The sequence below is a fragment of the Zonotrichia leucophrys genome, chromosome 28 (genome assembly GCF_028769735.1).
Source record: "Zonotrichia leucophrys gambelii isolate GWCS_2022_RI chromosome 28, RI_Zleu_2.0, whole genome shotgun sequence".
NCBI classification, from domain to species: Eukaryota; Metazoa; Chordata; class Aves; order Passeriformes; family Passerellidae; genus Zonotrichia; species Zonotrichia leucophrys.
The window spans coordinates 4,107,835-4,126,954 of record NC_088197.1 but is presented as its reverse complement, the minus strand read 5'-3'; the positions used below and the strand labels follow the sequence as shown (position 1 = coordinate 4,126,954).

General features: G+C 63.1%; 1 protein-coding gene across 2 annotated transcripts; it reads right to left on the bottom strand.

Annotated features, from left to right (window-relative positions):
• Positions 1-19: 19 nt before the first annotated feature.
• Positions 20-17,490, bottom strand: FCHO1 (FCH and mu domain containing endocytic adaptor 1). 2 transcript variants are annotated; one of them, XM_064734598.1, is made up of 28 exons: positions 17,345-17,490; positions 16,654-16,732; positions 15,982-16,073; positions 15,818-15,892; positions 15,599-15,740; positions 15,367-15,519; positions 14,296-14,400; positions 13,734-13,832; positions 13,550-13,646; positions 12,838-12,882; positions 12,689-12,761; positions 11,788-11,809; positions 11,654-11,708; positions 10,603-10,781; positions 10,506-10,530; positions 9,880-9,942; positions 9,751-9,793; positions 9,557-9,648; positions 8,557-9,162; positions 7,837-7,949; positions 6,111-6,216; positions 5,925-6,036; positions 5,002-5,157; positions 3,681-3,813; positions 3,407-3,606; positions 1,412-1,476; positions 1,157-1,321; positions 20-184 (listed from the first exon to the last, which is right to left on the bottom strand). In XM_064734598.1, exons 2-28 carry the CDS (start codon positions 16,678-16,680, stop codon positions 162-164), a joined length of 3,066 nt encoding a protein of 1,021 aa, XP_064590668.1. In that variant the 5' UTR covers positions 16,681-16,732; positions 17,345-17,490; the 3' UTR covers positions 20-161. The 2 variants fall into 2 exon arrangements, with proteins under 2 accessions (XP_064590668.1, XP_064590670.1); XM_064734600.1 differs by having other exon boundaries at positions 10,609-10,781.
• Positions 17,491-19,120: the final 1,630 nt, after the last annotated feature.

The window sequence follows — 19,120 nt, the reverse complement described above, 5'->3', positions numbered from 1 at the left end:
GGAGCAGGAGACGACGCGGGGACAGCGACAGGGCGGGGACAGGAGGAGGAGGAGGAGGGAAAGGAGGAGGAGGAAGAGACGCCCCCTCCCCAGCCCGCCTCCATCCAGTGTTTCCAATTCACACAACCGCGGGAAAAGCCCGGGGGGGGTCCGGGAGCCTCTCAGGACCCCGCCAGGTAAATCCCTGCGGAGGAAAGGTGGGCACAGAGCAGGGAGGGCACGGCCCCGGCCGGGCACGGGCACTGCCCAGCGGCCCAGCGCCAGCACCGGACTGGGGGACCCCAAAGAGAAGGAAAATGACCCAAATATCCCAGGGAAGGGACCCCGTGCACCCCAAAGAGCAGAGAAATGATCCCATGAACCTCAAAGAGCAGAAAAGGGACCACTGTGCACCCCAAGAAGTAGGGAAAGGACCCTAAATACCCCAGGGAAGGGACCCTGAGCACCCCAAAGAGCAGGAAATGATCCCATGAACCTCAAACAGCAGAAAAGGACTCCTGTGTACCTCAAGAAGTAGGAAAGGACCCTAAATACCCAGGAAGGACCTGAGCACCCCAAAGAGCAGGGAAATGATCCCATGAACCTCAAACAGCAGAAAAGGGACTCCTGAGCACCCCAAGGAGCAGGGAAAGGACCCTAAATACCCCAGAGAAGGGACTCTGAGCACCTCAAAAAGCAGAGAAAAGACCCTAAACACCCCAGAGAAAAGACCCTGAGCACCGCAAAGAGCAGAGAAATGATCCCATAAACCTCAAAGAGCAGAAAAGGGACCACTGTGCACCCCAAAGAGCAGGGAAAGGACCCTAAATACCCCAGGGAAGGGACCCTGAGCACCCCAAAGAGCAGGGAAAGGACCCTAAATACCCCAGAGAAGGGACTCTGAACACCTCAAAAAGCAGAGAAAAGACCCTAAATTACCCCAGGGAAATGACCCTAAATACCCCAGGGAAGGGACCCTAAATACCCCAGGGAAGGGACCCTGAGCACCCCAAAGAGCAGGGAAAGGACCCTAAATACCCCAGGGAAATGCCCCCCATGCACCCCAAGGAAAGGACCCCCTGTCCCCCCAGGACCCAGGGGATGGAGAGAGGACCCCGCACCCCCCAAGGCTATGGGGAAAGGACCCCCCCATCCCCATCCCCACCCCAGGCCATACCTGTAGCAAACCTCTTCTTGACCAGCGACATGCGGTACCCGGCGCCCGCCAGCTCCACCTCCACTCCCGACAAGGTGCTGCCCTCGCTGCTGAACTGGGCGGCCACGGGGCTGGGCTTGCTGGGCCCCCCCAGCGGCTCCCAGCTGGCCGAGAGCCGCCCGCAGCCTGGCCAGGGGGGGACAGCGCAGGGGTTGGGGGCGTCGGGACGCGGAGCCCCCGCCCCACGACCCCCGAGCAGGGCGGGCCCGGCCTCACCTCCCTGCCCCGGGGCTCCGGGGATGTCCAGCAGCTTCCAGAGCAGCCGCTTCTCCTCCAGGTTCCTGCCGGGATAGGGGGGTGTCCTCAAGCCCTCAGAGCCCCAAAATTCAGCCCTTGCTGCCCATCCCCACGTCCTGCCTTCCTTACCCCGTCAGCGTCCCCATTTCCCAGTTCAGGGTCCCCATTTCCCAGTTCAGGGTCCCCATTTCCCAGTTCAGCTTCCCCATTTCCCAGTTCAGGGTCCCCATTTCCCAGTTCAGCATCCCCATTTCCCAGTTCAGGGTCCCCATTTCCCAGTTCAGCATCCCCATTTCCCAGTTCAGGGTCCCCATTTCCCAATTCAGGGTCCCCATTTCCCAGTTCAGGGTCCCCATTTCCCAGTTCAGCGTCCCCATTTCCCAGTTCAGGGTCCCCATTTCCCAGTTCAGGGTCCCCATTTCCCAGTTCAGGGTCCCCATTTCCCATTTTTCCCACCCTGCAGAGATTCAGGACTCCACTCCTGTGCTCCTCACCTTGGGCACGTTTGGGACCCCCAGTCCTGTGTATCCCCTCACCCAGGGGGAGTTTGGGGCTCCAAACCCTGAGTCATCCACCCTGCGAATGTTTGGGACCCCAGACCCTTCATCCCCTGCCCTGTGAAGGTTTGGGACCCCAGACCCTTCATCCCTGACCCCTTTTATGCTCAGGACCCCAGACCCTTCATTCCTCACCCTGTTCAAGTTCAGGACCCCAGACTCTCCACCTTCATCCCCCTGTTCATGCTCAGGACCCCAGACCCTTCTTCTCCCACCCCTTTCATGCTCAGGACCCCAAACCCTTCATCCCCCATGCTGTGAAAGTTTGGGACCCCAGACCCTTCATCCCCGACCCTGTTCATGCTCAGAACCCCAAACCCTTCATCCCCCAAACAGTGAAGGTTTGGAACCCCAGACCCTTCATCCCCCACCCCACTCAGCCTCAGGACCCCAGACCCTTCATCCCCGACCTTGTTCATGCTCAGGACCCCAGACCCTTCTTCTCCCACCCCTTTCAGGCTCAGGACCCCAGATTCTCCACTTCTCCTTATTTGGCCTCAGGACCCCAGACCCTTCATTCCCCACCCTGTTCATGCTCAGGACCCCAGACCCTTCATTTCCCACCCTGTGAAGGTTTGGAACCCCAGACCCCTCATTTCCCACCTCGTTCAGCCTCAGGACCCCAGCCCCTTCTTCTCCCACCCCTTTCAGGCTCAGGACCCCAGACCCTTCATCCCCACCCTGTGAAGGTTTGGGACCCCAGACCTTCATTTCCACCCCATTCAGCTCAGGACCCAGACTCTCCACCTTCATCCCCTGTTGATGCTCAGGACCCCGACCCTTCATCCCGACCCTGTTCATGCTCAGGATCCCAAACCTTCTTCTCCCACCCCTTCCAGGCTCAGGACCCCAGACCCTTCATCCCCCACCCTGTGAAGGTTTGGGACCCCAGACCCTTCATCCCCGACCCTGTTCATGCTCAGGACCCCAGACCCTTCATCCCCTGTCCTGTGAGGGTTTGGGACCCCAGACCCTTCATTCCCACCCATTCAGCCCTCAGGACCCAGACTCTCCACCTTCATCCCCTGTTCATCTCAGGACCCAGCCCCTTCTTCTCCCACCCCTTTCAGGCTCAGGACCCCAGACCCTTCATCCCCCACCCTGTGAAGGTTTGGGACCCCAGACCCTTCATCCCCCACCCTGTGAAGGTTTGGGACCCCAGACCCTTCATTTCCCACCCCATTCAGCCTCAGGACCCCAGACTCTCCACCTTCATCCCCCTGTTCATGCTCAGGACCCCAGACCCTTCTTCTCCCACCCCTTTCAGGCTCAGGACCCCAGACCCTTCATCCCCTGCCCTGTGAAGGTTTGGGACCCCAGACCCTTCATCCCCAGCCCTGTTCATGCTCAGGACCCCAGACCCTTCATTCCCCCCCCCCGCCGCAGCCCATCCCCGCTCTCTCCCCATTCCCATTACCAGCTGGCGGCGGGCTGCAGCCGCAGGTTGGTCAGGGGCTCCTCCACGGGCAGCAGGACGTGCACGTTGCCCAGGGGCACGGGCAGTGCCAGGGCGGCCGCGTTGTAGCTGTACTCGACGCTGACCCGCGTGGCGCCGGGCGCGCAGTCCCAGCGCACGCAGAGCCGCAGCGGCGCCGAGCCGGGGCCCAGCCGCGAGAACTGCGCCACATCGGGGGGTTCAGGGGGGCGCCCACACCCTGCCGTGCCCGGGGGGGGTGCCCCGAGGGGCTCACCTGGTACTTGAGCAGCGCCACGTTGTAGTAGGAGGCGGCCGGGCTCTGCTCCGCCTGCTTCTGCAGGTGCCCGGTCAGCGCTGCCATGTTCAGCCAGAAGTCCTTGGTGCTGGGGTCGCTCTGGGAGGGGTCGCTGGGGGCGTGGGGGGAGAGGGGCAGCAAGGTCTGGGTACCCCCAGAAGCTGGCACCCCGGTACCCAGCTCCAAACGATGCCCAGAGCGCTGGGATCCCCAAAACTCAGCTCCTCATTGCTGCATTCCCAGCATGCCCACACCCCCTAAAGTCCCAAAATCTCAATACCCAGCTCCTCATGCTGCATCCAGCATGCCAGACACCAAAATCCAATCTCAATACCCAGCTCCTCATTGCTGCAATCCCAGCATGCCCAGACACCCAAAAATCCCAAAATCTCAACACTCAGCTCCCAATCACTGCATTCTCAGCATGCCCAGACCCCAAAAAATCCCAAAATCTCAACACTCAGCTCCCCATCACTGCATTCCCAGGACACTCAGAGCCCTGGAACCCCCAAAACTCTGCTCCCCATCCCTCAGCTCCTGAGGGTATCCCCAGGAAAACAGGGACACTCTGTACCCCAAACCCCACCCCCATTGCTGCACCCACACTTCCCAAGCTCCCCTTGTCTCCCCTGTACCCCAAAACCCGCCCCCATCCCTGCATCCATCACCTCCCAAGGTCCCTAAATCCCCCAGACACTCCCTGTACCCCAAAATCCACCCCCATCACTGCACCCACACTTCCCAAGCTCCCCTTGTCTCTCCTGTACCCCAAAACCTTCTCCTACTGCTACATCCATCACCTCCCAAGCCCCCTGTATCCCCCAGACACCCCCTGTACCCCAAAACCCTCACCATCCTGCATCCACACTCCCAAGCTCCCTGTATCCCCAACACTCCTGTACCCCAAAACCCACCCCTATCGCTGCATCCATCACTTCTCAAGATCCCTGTATCCCCTAGACACCCCCTGTACCCCAAAACCTGCCCATCCCTGCATCCATCACTTCCAAGTCCCTGCCCCTAGACACCCCTGTACCCCAAAATCCATGCCCATCCCTGCATCCATCACCTCCCAAGCCCCCTATCCCCGACACCTCCTGTACCCCAAAACCCGCCCCTTTTGCTGATCCATCACCTCCCAAGCCCCTAATCCCGCCTCCTGTACCCAAACCCACCCCATCTGCATCCATCACCTCCCAAGGTCCCTAACCCCCGTACCCCAACCCCAGCCCCCCACCACTGCCCCCCGCCCCTCTCAGGCTGTCCCCCCGCTGTCCCCCCATGTCCCCCGTGGCCACACCTGTAGAGCAGCTCGGCGTTGGGCAGGAACTGCTCGATGGCTCCGGCGTTGAGCAGGCGGAAGCTGAGCACGGGCGGGGCCGCGGGGCCGCCGAACACGCGCACGATGCCGGCGGGGAAGGACATGGTCAGCTCCCCGGTCACCTTCACCAGGCAGCTGCGGGGACACGCCGGGGCTCAGGGGACATCCCACGGGCAGCACACGGCGGCCGGAGGGACCCCCACATTTCCAGCTCCCCCTCAGTTTTGGGGTCCCCCTGCGGTTTTGGGGTTTTGGGGATCCCCCCCCCCGCCATGTTCCAGGATCCTCCCCCATGCTCCAGGATCCCCCTGCGGTTTTGGAGTCTACCCCATTTTTGGGGTCCCTCCCATGTTTTGGGGTCCATGTTCCAGTTTTGGGGTCCCCCTGCAGTTTTGGGGTCGGATACAGCCCAGGGCTGTGGCTGTGGCCATGGTGACCCCCAGGTTTTTGGGGTCCCCTCCATGTTCCAGGATCCCCCTGAGGTTTTGGGGTCTCCCCCCATTTTTGGGGTGTCCCCACATATTTCCAGCTCCCCCCCCAGGTTTTGGGGTCCCTCCCATGTTTTGGGGTCCATGTTCCAGGATCCTCCCCCCCTCTTCCCCCAGTTTTGGGGTCCCCCTGCAGTTTTGGGGTTGGATACAGCCCAGGGCTGTGGCTGTGGCCATGGTGACCCCCATGTTTTGGGGTCTCCCCCCATATTTCCAGCTCCCCCAAGGTTTTGGGGTCCCTCCCATGTTTTGGGGTGCCCTCTCCGCGTTTTTGGGGTGCCTGATTTAGGTTTGGATACATCCCCGAGCCCCAAGCAGTGGCTGCACCCCCACAGCACGCCCCAAAATCCTCTGAACCCCAAAATCTCCCCAAAGCACCCCTGGGACACCCCCAAATCCTCTGAACCCCCGTACCTGTCGGCGTCGCGCCCCTTGAAGTAGGCGTGCACGTACTCGGTGAAGGCGGTGGCCACGGGCAGCGCGTCCTGCGAGCCCAGCACCACGGGGCTGGGGCCGCGGGACAGCCCTGGGGAGGGGGCACCGGGGTCAGCGCGGGGCTGGGACCCCCAGACCACCCCCCCGGATCCCCCCGGGACGCACCGAGCGCCGGCGGGGCCACGGTGAAGAAGCCGCGCTCGCCCAGGCTGGCGGGGGCCGAGTGCGAGGGGCCGCAGCTCCAGGAGGGCGAGGGGCTCAGCGAGCGCGACTGCGGGGGCAAGGCGGGCTGGGGTGGGTGTGTGCACCCCTGCACCCCGAATTCCGCATCCCTGTTAATCCCACCACATCCCTGCACCCCAATTCCCATCCCTGATCCTCCACATCCTGCAGAATTCCAATCCCTGACAATCACATCCCTGCAGATTCCACATCCTGCAGCCCCGAATTCCACATCCCTGCACCCTGAATTCGCATCCTGCACCTGAATTCCACATCCCTGCCCCGAATTCCGATCACTCCCAGCTCTCCGTCATCCTGCATTCCCGAAATCTATCTGCACCCTGCATTCCCAATCTGCATCCCTGATCCCAATTCCAATCCCTGCACCGAATTCCACATCCCTGCACCCAAATTCCACATCCTGCTCCCTGCATCCCCAATCCACATCCTGTATCCCCGATCGCACCCTGTATCCCACATCCAATGATCTCTGCATCCCTGCATCCAATTCTTGTATCTTCCGATCCAAACCCATATCCACAATCCCGCACCCGATATTCCATCATCCCTGCATCTTCCCAAATTCACCACATCCCATGCCCCGACCATCGTATCCCCAAATTCCCACCATCCCATCCGTATCCCCGAATTCCGCATCCCTGTATCCCCACATCCCCAAATTCTGCATCTCTGCATCCCTGCATCCTCAAATTCCACATCCCTGTATCCCTATATCTCCAAATTCCACATTCCTGCACCCCCGAATTTCACATCCCTGCACCCCGAATTCCACATCCCTGAATTCCCACACCCCCGAATTCCACATCCCTGCACCCCTGAATTCCCGAATTCCACATCCCAGCATCTCCGTGCATCCCTGCATTCCCGAAATCCTGTATCCCTGCACCCCTGCATTCCCAAATTCTGCATCCCTGCATCCCAAAATTCCACATCCCTGCACCCCGAATTCCACATCCCTGCATCCCCAAATTCCACATCCCTGCATCTCCGAATTCCACATCACTGCACCCCGAATTCCACATCCCTGCATCCCCAAATTCCACATCCCTGCACTCCCGAATTCCACATCCCTGCATCCCCAAATTCCTCATCCCCCCATCTCCAAATTCCACATCCCTGCACCCCTGTGCATCCCTGCATTCCCAAAATCCTGCCCCACTGCATTCCCACATCCTCTATCCCTGAATTCCCAAATCCTGCATCTGCCACCCCTGAACTCCCAAACTCAATATCCCTGCATCTTGCACCCCTGAATTCCCACATCCCCAAATTCCCACACCCCCAAATTCTCCCACTCCGAATTCCCACACCCCCGAATTCCCAAATCCCTACACCCCTGAATTCCCACATCCCCAAATTCCCACATATCAAATTCCCACACCTCTGGATCCCCAAATTCCCATATCCCCAAATTCCCACGCATCAAATCCCCACACCCCCAAATTCCCACACCCCCGAACCCCCAAATTCCCGCCCCCCTCACCTCTCCCCTTCTCATCCCCAGGCCATCTCCTCCCAGTTCCCCTTCCCCTCGCTGCCATTCCCATACTGGGATCACTGGCAAGCCGGGCCGTGTCCGACCGCCCCTCCCGGGGGTCCCCTCGCCCCTCCCCAGCCCGGGGGTCCCCACGCCCCCCCAGCCCCGCACCAGGTCGCTGTTGCTGCCCGGCCCGGCCGGCGGCCGCTTGGTGCGGGAGCGGCGCGGGGGAGCCACGAGAGGAACGTCCCGAGGGGCAGCGCTGGGCCAGGAGGGCACCGGATCTGGGGGGGCACGAACGGGGGGGTGAGGGGAGAGCCCTGACACGGCAGGACCCCCCCCCCCGCCCCGAAATCCGGGACCACCCCCCGGGAGTTGGGCAGGAATTGGGAACTGGGGAGTTGGGCAGGGCTCGGTTTTGGGGTGGGGCGTGGAGTTGGGGGTTTTGGGGGGCACAGTTGGGGGTTTTGGGGGGCACTGTTCAGGCTAATTGGGGGCAGAGTTTGGGGTCATTCGGGACAGAGTTTGGGGTCATGGGGGGCACAGTTCAGGCTAACTGGGGGGGGCAGAATTTGGGGTCATGGGGGGGCAGAATTTTGGGCCACTTGGGGCAGAGTTGGGGCTTATGGGGGGCACAGTTTGGGGTCATGGGGAGTAGAGTTTTGGGTCATGGAGGGTCAAGTTTGGGTCACTCGGGACAGAGTTGGGCTTAGGGGGACAGTTCAGGTTAATGGGGACAGAGTTTGGGGTCACTCAGGACAGAGTTTGGGTTCATGGGGGCAGATTTAGAGGTAATGATGGGCCAGGGTTAAGGATAACGGGGTGGGGGGCAGAGTTGGGGCTGTGGGAGTCACATTTAGCGGTACCGTGGGGCAGCTCCCCCCCACTCACCCGGCTCCGACTGCAGAGGGGGGGTCCCGGCCGTGCCCCCCTCGCTCAGCCTGGTCCCCGGCCCTTGGCAGCCCCAGGGAGAGGGGCTGGAGGACTCCCCCCCGCTCGGGGGGGCCGGCGAGGAGGAGGACGAGGAGGCCGAGTTGGAGGAAGGCCGCGTCAGGGGGGGCTGCTCCCCGCCGGGGCTGCGGGGTCTGCCCCACACCGGGGGATCCCCAAAAGGGTCCGGCGAGGGCGCTTCTCGTGGGGCGGGACCGCTGAGGCAGCGGCTGCGAGCCCGGGGCGCGGCCCCCGCGTCCCCCCAGAGCCCCTCGGCGCCGGGGCCGCTGAAAACGGCGAAGTTGGGGGGCTCGGGGAGGCGGCCGGAGGGGCTGCGGGGCCGCGGGGTCCAGGCGCTGCTGCTGCTGCTGCTGCTCAAGCCGGGGGGCGGCTCCGCTTTGGGCCCGGGGCTCTGCGGCGTCCCCGGCTGCGGCGTCCAGGGCCGGGAGTCCGGGGAGGGACCGGGAGCAGGGTGAGAGGGCGAGTCCAGCCCCGAGTCCTCCACGTTCTCCGGGGACGAGGAGGAGAAGGGCGACGAGGACGAGGTGAGCACGTAGGAGCGGGGGGCTGCGGGACAGCCCCGGTCAGAGCGCGGCCCCTGCCCTGCCGGGGGTTCCCATCCTCACCCGGGAATTCCTCTGTTCCCATCCCGCCCTCCAAATCCTCACCCGGGAATTCTCCTGTTCCCATCCCGCCCCCCAATTCCTCACCCGGGAATTCTCCTGTTCCCATCCCGCCCCCCAAATCCTCACCCGGGAATTCTCCTGTTCCCATCCCGCCCCCCAAATCCTCACCCGGGAATTCTCCCGTTCCCATCCCGCCCCCCAAGTCCTCACCCAGGAATTCTCCCGTTCCCATCCCGCTCCCAAATCCTCACCCGGGAATTCTCCTGTTCCCATCCCGCCCTCCAAATCCTCACCCGGGAATTCTCCTGTTCCCATCCCGCCCCCCAAATCCTCACCCGGGAATTCCTCTGCCTCCAACGCCGACTCCAGAGGGGGACCGAAGAGCGCGGCTGAGGGTGGGGGGTCCTGCGGGGGCTTCCCGGGGCCACTGGGATAGAGACAGAGCGTGGGGGGCTCAGAGCCTGCCCAGAACCCCCCAGGAATGGGGGGCGGCCACTCCATGGCACCCCAATCCCTTGCTGTCCCCTACCTGTTCATCTGTGCCACCGGGAGAGCCCTCCCTGTGCTGTCACCTGCAGAGAGAGGGGACACTGCATTGCACCCCACAAGGACCCCCTGTGTGCCCCCCAAATGCCCAGGACCCCCAGCCCAGCCTCACCTGCTGCCAGTGTCCCCTCGGGGTCTGTGTCACTGCAGGCCGGGGTCAGGGATGCCGTGTGCCCTGAGGGGGGATGTCACCGTGAGGGGACACAGAGCCACGGGGACTCTGGGGTGGCTCGGGAAGGGTGGGGTGTCCCCCAGCAGACAGGGAAGGGGGCTCAGGAAAGGTGGCATTGTCCCCAAGGATTGGGTTTAAGGAAGGGTGGCATTGTCCCCAAGGAAGGGGGTCAGGAAGGATGAGATGTCCCCAAGGAGTGGAACTTAGGAGGATGTGATGTCCCCAAAGAAGGGCTCAGGAATTATGTGATGTCCCCAAGAACGGGGTCAGGAAGGATGGGATGTCCCCAGGGACTGGGTTTAAAGAGAGTGGCATTGTCCCCAAAGAAGGGGGCTCAGGAATGATGTGATGTCCCCAAGGACTGGGTTTAAGGAAGGGTGGCATTGTCCCCAAGGAAGGGGGTTTAGGAGGATGGTATGTCCCCAAGAAGGGGGTCAGGAAGGGTGTGATGTCCCCAAGGATTGGGTTTAAGGAAGGGTGAGATGTCCCCAAGAAGGGGATCAGGAAGGATGAGATGTCCCCAAGCAGTGGCTCTCAGCCTCAGTGCCACCCCCCAGGCCACTTACGTGACGCCTGCCTCCTGACGGTGCCCTGCAAGAGAAGGGGACAGGGCTGACGTGACCCCATGAACTCCGGGGGTCCCCGCGGCCCCCCCAGGCTCACCCCAACGCCGGGGGCCAGGATGAGATTGCCCACGGTGGCCTTGAGCTGCTCCACGGCGGCCTCGGCGCTGCCGGGCGCCTCCCGCGGCTGCACCGGCTTGATGTGCACGTAAAACTTGCGCGGCTCGTCCTCGTCGTAGTCGGAGTCGCTGGAGGAGCAGCCGGGGTTCTCCACCTCGCCTGAGCCCATGTCAAGGCAATGCCTGGCTGGAATTCCCCTTGGATCCCCCAAAAATCCCTGCTTGGAATTGTCCTTGGATCCCCTAAGTATCCCTGCTTGGAGTTCCCCTTGGATCCCCCAAAATGCACAGTTGGAATTTCCTTTGGATCCTCAAAAATGCCCAGTTGGAATTCCTGTTGGATCCCCCAAAAATGCCTGGTCAGAATTCCTTTTGGATCCCCCAAAAATCCCTGCTTGGAATTGTCCCTGGATCGCCCAAAAATGCCCGGTCGGAATTCCCTTTGGATCCTTCAAAAATCCCTGCTTGGTGTTCCCCTTGGATCCCCCCAAAAATCCCTGCTTGGAATTGTCCTTGGATCCCCCACAAATGGCCAGATTTCCCCTTGGATCTTCAAAAAATGCTCAGCTGGAATTCCCCTTGGATTCCCCCAAAAATCCCCAGTTGGAATTCCCTTTAGATCCCCCAAAAATGCCTGGTCAGAATTCCCTTTGGATCCCCCAAAATCCCTGCTTGGTGTTCCCCTTGGATCCCCCAAAATGCACAGTTGGAATTCCCTTTGGATCCTCAAAAATGCCCAGTTGGAATTCCTGTTGGATCCCCCAAAAATGCCTGGTCAGAATTCCTTTTGGATCCCCCCAAAAGTGCCCAGTTGGAATTCTCCTTGGATTCTCCAAAAGGCCTGGTCAGAATTCCCCTTGGATCCCCCAAAAATCCCTGCTTGGAATTCCCTTTGGATCCCCCAAAAATCCCGGCCTGGAATTCCCCCTGGATCCCCAAAAACTACCCAGCTGGAATTGCCCTTGGATCCCCCAAAAATCCCTGCTTGGAATTGCCCTGGATCCCCCAAATTCCCCCCTTTTCCACGGATACTGCGGGCGCTGTCCGGGCGCACGGTGAATCCGTCCTCGTCCACCTCGGGGCAGCCCTGCAGGGACACAGCCCGACATTCCCAGTGCTCCCAGTTTGGGAATGGCAGCGCCAGGGCGGGGCACTGGGACACTCACCAGGTCGTTATCCGGAGATTCCCTGGGAATGAGATGGTGAGAGTCAGGGGATGTGGGAATTCAGGGATTCAGGGATGTGGGAATTCAGGGAGGCAGGGATGTGGGAATTCAGGGATTCAGGGATTCAGGGATTCAGGGATGTGGGAATTCAGGGATGCAGGAATTCAGGGATGCAGAGATGTGGGAATTCAGGGATGCAGGGATGTGGGAATTCAGGGATGTGGGAATTCAGGGATCTAGGGATTCAGGGATGTGGGAATTCAGGGATGCAGAGATGTGGGAATTCAGGGATATAGGATGTGGGAATTCAGGGATATAGGGATTCAGGGATGTGGGAATTCAGGGATGTAAGGATGTGGGAATTAAGGGATGTGGGAATTCAGGGATATAGCATGTGGGAATTAAGGGATATAGGGATGTGGGAATTCAGGGATGTGGGAATTCAGGGATTCAGGGATGTGGGGATTCAGGGATGTGGGAATTCAAGGATTCAGGGATGTGGGAATTCAGGGATGTAGGAATTCAGGGATGTGGGAATTCAGGGATGCAGGAATTCAGGGATTCAGGGATGTGGGAATTCAGGGATGCAGAGATGTGGGAATTCAGGGATGCAGGGATGTGGGAATTCAGGGATGTGGGAATTCAGGGATGCAGAGATGTGGGAATTCAGGGATGCAGGAATTCAGAGAGGTGGGAATTCAGGGATGAAACAATGCAGGGATGCAAAGCTGCCAGGATGCAGGGATGTGGGAATTCAGGGATGCAGGAATTCAGGGATGCAGGGATGTGGGAATTCAGGGATGCAGGGATGTGGGAATTCAGGGATGAAACAATGCAGGGATGTGGAATGTGGGGATGCAGGGGTGCAGGAACTGCAGGAGGCAGGGATGGAGGCTCTTACACAGCGTCACGCTCCCGCTCCTTACGGCTCAAGCCCGGGATCCGGAACGCTTTGCTCCGGCTCCTCTTGGGTCCTGGGGAAAGCGGGAGCGGGGTGAGGAGGGGCCTCCGCAGCCCCCGGCACTCCCAGCTGGATGCAGACGTACTTGCCTTCCTGCGCTGGAGCCAGCCGGTACTCATCGAAATCCAACGCTCCTGCCACGGAGAACGAGATCAGCTGGGATCAACCCAGGATCAGCCCGAGATCCACCCAGGATCAGCCCGAAATCCACCCAGGAACAGCCCAGGATCAGCTGGGATCACCCAGGATCAGCCCGGGACCAGCTGGGATCAACCTGGGATCAGCCCAGGACCAGCCCAGGATCAGCTGGGATTAACCAGGATCAGCCTGGGATCAATCCAGGATCAGCTGGGATCTGCTTGGGATCAACCCAGGATCAGCCCCCGATCAGCTGGGATCATAATGGGACCAGCTGGGATCAACTTGGGATCAGCTGGGATCATACTGGGATCAGCTGGGATTAACCAGGATCAGCCAGGGACCAGCGGAATCAACCCAGGATCAGCCAGGGTCAGGCTGGGATCAGCCTGGGATCAGCCTGGCATCAACCCGGGATCAGCTGGGATCAGCCTGGCATCAACTCGGGATCAGCCCAGGATGGGCCAGGACAAACTGGGATCAGCATGGGATTGGCCTGGGATGAGCCAGGATCAACCCAGGATCAGCCTGGACCAACCCAGGATCAATTCTGGATCAACCCAGGATCGACTGGGACCTGCCCAGGATCAGGCGGAACCAGCCCGGGATCAACCCAGGATCATCAGGGGCCCACCCCCACCCAGGTGGGACCCCCAGGCTCACCTGGCCGCTCCCTCCCCGTGCCCTTGCTCTCGGCAAACCTCCGCAGCAGCATCTCCGTGCCGATGTTCTCCACGTTCTGCTTGAACTCCTCGTGCACCTGGAGGGGGGCAAAAAGGGAAGGGGACATGGAATAAAGAGGGGAAATGGGAATGGGGAGGGGGTCCACACTCACCTGGGGACTCACCTGGCCGATCTGGACGTGGGTGTCCTCCACAGAGTGCGAGTAGGAGCCGATGAGCCCCTTCATGTGCCGCAGGTGGGCTTCTTCCACCTCCTGGAAGCGCTGGAGAGGGAAAAACGGGGGTCAGGAATGGGGGGGACATCCCCAGGATCAGCAGGTGGACAGAGAAGGGGAGTTGGGATGGGTGGGATGTCCCCAGGCGGGCAGGGAAGGGTTTGGGATGGGTGGGATGTCCCCAGATGGGCGTGGCAGGGGGGTTGGGATGGGTGGGATGCCACCTCTTCCCAAATCCCACCAATGCCCATCCACACCCAAATCCCATCAGTTCCCATCCCTTCCCAAGTGCCAGCAGTGTCCATTCCTGCCCACATGCCTCCAATGCCCCATCCCTTTCCCAGTTCCCACCAGTTCCCATCCCTCTCCCAGTTCCCATCCCTTTCCCAAATCCCACCGGTTCCCATCCCTCTCCCAGTTCCCAGCCATGCCCATCCTTGTCCCAAATCCCATCAATGCCCATCCCTTTCCCAGTTCCCATCCCTCTCCCAGGCGTGCCAGCCGTGCCCACCATGGCCGAGTCCAGCATGCGCTGCTCGAAGTCGGCGCGGGCAGCGTTGTATTTGTCCACCGCCCTCCGCAGCGCCTCGCCCGCCTTCCGCGACTTCAGCTCCGCCTGCGCCACCGCCGGGCACGGGGACAGCCGGGGACAATGACAGGGACAGCCAGGGATTGTCAGGAATGGGACAGAGACCACCAGGGGGGACAGGGGACAGCCAGGGGAGAGCCAGGACAATGACAAGGGATCATCAGGAACAGGACAGGGAACAGCCAGGGGACAGCTGGGACAAGGACAGGGATCATCAGGAACAGGACAGGGGACAACCAGGAACAATGACAGGGATCATCAGGAACAGGACAGGAACAGCCAGGGACAGGCCAGGATGTCAGGAACAGGACAGGGGACAACCAGGACAAGGACAGGGATCATCAGGAATGGAACAGGGGATAGCCAGGGACAAGGCCAGGGATTGTCAGGAATGGGACAGAGACCACCAGGGGGGACAGGGGACAGCCAGGGGAGAGCCAGGACAAGGACAGGGATCATCAGGAACAGGACAGGGAACAGCCAGGGATAGCCAGGGACAGCTGGGACAAGGACAGGGATCATCAGGAACAGGACATGGGGACAGCCAGGGGACAAGGGACAGTCAAGGGACAGCAGGGACAAGGACAGGGATGGTCAGGAACAGGACAGAGATCACCCAGGGGGGACAGGGGACAACCAGGACAGGGACAGGGATCCTCAGGGAGGGGACAGGGGACAGCCAGGAACAACCAGGACAATGACAAGGATTGTCAGGAATGGGACAGAGACTACCCAGGGGTCAGGGGGCAGCCGGGACAAGGACAGGGACCATCAGGGAGGGGACAGTGACCTCCTGAGGGGGGACAGGGATCACTGTGACACAAAAAGACCATCGAGGGAGGGTCAAGAATCACCAGGGAAGGGACACGGACACCGAGGGAAGTGACAGGGACCGCAGGGAGGAGGAAGAAGAACCACCACGAGAGGACAGAACCACCAACGGGAGTAAGGGGGGACATGGGGACACTGAGGGGGGGACACTGGGGGTGGCACCTTGTCGATCTCCTTCTGGCTGGTGCCCTCCTTGCGCAGCCGCTCGTACTCCTGGCACTTGCTGTGGTAGCTCTCCTTGGACTTGGGCAGCAGCTGGGCCACCCCGTGCAGCAGCTGCACGGCCTCCAGCGTCCCTGCCACCTCCTCCTTGGACTGTGGGCACACGGCAGCGTGGGCAGGGCTGGCAGGGGACACCAGGGAGGGGACAATGGCGGGGAGGGGACGGCGCTACCTTCTTGTGCACCCGGCCTTGCTCCTCGCCGTAGCGCGAGATCTCCTTGATGAGGTCGTGCAGCTTCTTCATCAGCTCCAGGTGGCACAGGGCCAGCTTGTCCGAGGAGATGCGGAAAACCTCCCACAGAGGCGCGAAGGTCCTGCCCGGGGGGGCCACCACAACGGTCACCAAGGTGTCCCCAAAGCCACCTCGAGGTGTCCCAGAACCCCCCCGTACCCCAGCTGGGTCCCGTTCGTGGCCATCTTCGACAGCTTCACCATGGCCTTGGCGTAGTTCTCCTCAATGGCGGCCCTGGGGATGGTGAGGAGGGGGATTTGGGTTTTGGGGACCCCCCCAAAGGGTTCTGGGGAGCCCCCAAAGGTGTCCCCAACCCCGGGTACCTCTCCCGGACGAAGTCAGCGAGCTCCTTGGTGGAGATCTGCCCGTGCTTCATGTTGTGGTAGAGGACATCGAAGCCGTGGTTCTTCTCACCCTGCCAGGGGAGCCCCCTCACTCAGATCCCGAATCCCAAGGGTCCCCACACCCCCTTTTCCCTGGGAACAGCATCCGGAGTGACCCAAACCCCCCAAATTGGGGTGCTGAGCCCCCCCCATGCCAACCCCAAACCAGCCCTCCCCAGGACGGGCTGGGCTGAACCCCAAAAATCCCCGGGGTTATTTTGGGTGCTGCCCCACACCCACAAAGCGGCTTCACTTCAGCTCTCACCCCCCCCTCAGCCGCGCTGGGGCTGCAGGTGAACCCCCAGGGGAAACTGAGGCAGGAGGAAGAGGAAGGTGACGAACCAGGAAGCGCCGGCCACGCGACTTCCCCCGCCCCCCCCCGGGCTGGGGACACCCAAGGAGGGGGGGGGGACAGCGATGTCACCACGGGGGGGAGACCCCCAGCCCACCCCCCACATTGCCCACCCCCCAATTAATTAATTAGCAGCATTAATGATGGTGCCAAATTAATGAAAATTCATCTCCCCCAAGGGCTGGGGGGTCTTTGAGAGTGGGGGGCACCCACGGAGGGGTGGGGGGCACCCAAGGGTGTGGGGGGTGGTCCCGGCTTACCCAGAAGTGCTCGGTGAAATAGGACATCTTGGAGGGGGGGGCAGCGGCGCGGGGACCCCGCAGCTCAACTCCCGGCGCCCTGGGGGGGGGGGACACACCGGGATTTTACCGGGGGGGGCTCCGAGGGGTCGCACCCCCCCCGTTTTTATCGGTTTTGCCGGGAAAACGCAGCCCCGTGGCCATGGAAACCGCAGGGTCCCCCCCACATTCCCTATCAGCGACCCCTCCCCAAGGTGTGCGGTACCGGCGGTACCGGGGGGGGGCACCGGGGAGGGCACCGGGGGGGCCCCGGGGCGGCGCTGGGCCCGACACCAGATACGCAGATCAATAATAAATGAGCGGCTGCTGCGTGCGGCGGCGGCTGCTCCCACACCCGGCCCTGCCCGTGCCCCCCAGAGCCCCCCAAAAACTCCCCTAAAACACCCCCAGGAACCCCCACAGAAAAAGGATCCAAGCATCCCGACCCCCACCCCTAAATTTGCCGCGCTGGGGATCCCCGAGCCCCCCAACACTCACTGGGGGACCCCCAGATGTGCCCACACCCCAGATGTGCCCCCCACCCCTGGCTGTGCCCCCCACCCCGCTCTGTGCCCCCCCCGAACCCGCTCCCCATCATGCACCGGAGAAAAACAGGAAACCCCAAAAATTCGCGCCTGCTTGGCGCCACCGGGGGAGGCCCCCCCCGACTCACGCTGCGCTGTTGGGGGGTTCGCGGGGCCCCCCCGAGCATCCTCGGCGTGCCGGGGGTCTGGAGGGGTTCAATGGGGGGCTCAGGGCCCCCAAACCCGCTGGGAGCCCCCGCGCCGCTGCCCGGTCCCTCCGCACGGGTTCCGCCACCTGTGTCACGAGCGGGGCGGGCTCAGCGCGGCCCCCCCGGTAAACGGGGGGGGGGGGAAGCTGGGAGGGGTCTCAGTGGGGGCTCGGGGCCCGCTGGACCCCCCCTATCGCCCCCCCAGCCCCGCCGGTCCCGGGCGGCCGCAAACGCCACGAACGCGCCGCCGGCCAAAGTCCCCGCGGGCACCGAGTCCCCGAGCGGGACGGGGGGTGCGGGATGGGGGGGGAGATGCGGCACCGGGACCCCCCCCCCCACCCGCGCCCCAAAACCGGGCGGGTCGGGACACACCCGCAGCCGTGACCTTCAGCGGGGGGCGCGGGGGAACCCCCGGAGGATGCGGGGGGACGGGAAGGGGAGGGTCCGGTTCGGGAAGGCGGGGGGGGCTGCGCACCCCAAACCCCCCCCTGGGAACGGGAGGCACCGCCGGGGTTTTTATTTTTGAGGCGTGCACCCCTAAAATTGAAAAAAGAGGGAAAGCGGCGAACCGAGCACTGCACCTGCAGCGCGGGGAGGCGGCGGGGGGGCCGCCCGCAGCACCGGGAGCGGGCTCGTGGCCAGCGGGGGCTGCGCCGGGGCACCGGGGCGTTATTAACGGTGGGCGCCGGTGCAGTGCAGCGGGGCGCGGCGCACAGCGAGGGATGGGGGGGATCCCCGGTACGGCGGGGGCGGCGCGGGGATGCACCGCGCATCCCGGTGAGGGCGATGCTGCGGGGGCGGCGCGGGGGAACCCGCGCGGGAACGGCGGGGCCGGGGGGCAGCGCGGCGGGGCCGTGGCGGGGACACTCCGGGACGGGACGGGACGGGACCCCCGTGCGCGGCGCGGGGCCGGGGCGCGGCGCCCGCTCCGGGGAGGACGCGGGACTCACCTGCGGGGCCACCGCCCCCGCCCCGCTCCGCCGCCGCCGCCGCCCCGGGACCGCGCCGGGACCGCGCCGGGGGCGGTGCTGGCCACGCCCCCTCCCGCCAAGTCGCGCCGCCATTGGCCGGCGCGCCCGGCAGCGGTGACCGCAGCCAGCGGCCGCCGCTTCCCATTGGTGGAGGCGCCGCCGCGCCGCGCGCGGGGAGGGGGCTCATTTGCATTTTTAAAGCGGCCGCCGCCCCAAAGCGCGGCGGGAGCGGCGCGGGGGGAGATGCGCCAGCGGAGCCGCCGGTACCGGAGAGCGGCGCTGGAGCTGGAGCTGCCGCCGTCCATCGGCTGTCACCCAGCCCGAGCTGTCACCCCCCCTCCCTCCCGGCACTGCCGCCACCGCGCGCGCTCCGCCCCCCGAGCTCCCGGTGCTGCTCCCGGTGCTGCTCTCGGTGCGGCGGCTCCCCCACGACCCCGGCGGTGTCACCGCACCCGCGGTGCCCGCCTGTCCCTCCCCGCCCCGCCGCCGGTGCCAGCCGGTGCCTCGCACCCCGCTGAGCTCATGGCCCGGCTGTCACCGGCTGTCACCGGCGCAGCTGCGGGAGCGTCCCCGCGGGGCGGGGGGGGGGACATTCCCGGCGGGGGCGACATTCCCGTATTCCCGACGGGAATGCACCGAACATCCCGCCGTGAGCGGGGACGCGGCGGCCCCGCGGTGCCACCGGAGCCGGGACGGCGGGGACGTCACGCGGCGGTTTCGGTTACGCCGCCTTTTGTCCCGGCGA

What these genes read in the sequence shown, in the direction of transcription:
- FCHO1 (XM_064734598.1), bottom strand. Translation starts at nt 16,680, where the DNA reads ATGTCCTATTTCACCGAGCACTTCTGG. An exon ending in ATTTCACCGAGCACTTCTGG is followed by an intron (nt 16,074 to 16,653) that starts GTAAGCCGGGAC and finishes CTCCCCTGGCAG; the next exon opens with GGTGAGAAGAACCACGGCTT. An exon ending in CGGAGCCCCGGGGCAGGGAG is followed by an intron (nt 1,322 to 1,411) that starts GTGAGGCCGGGC and finishes CCCCCTGGCCAG; the next exon opens with GCTGCGGGCGGCTCTCGGCC.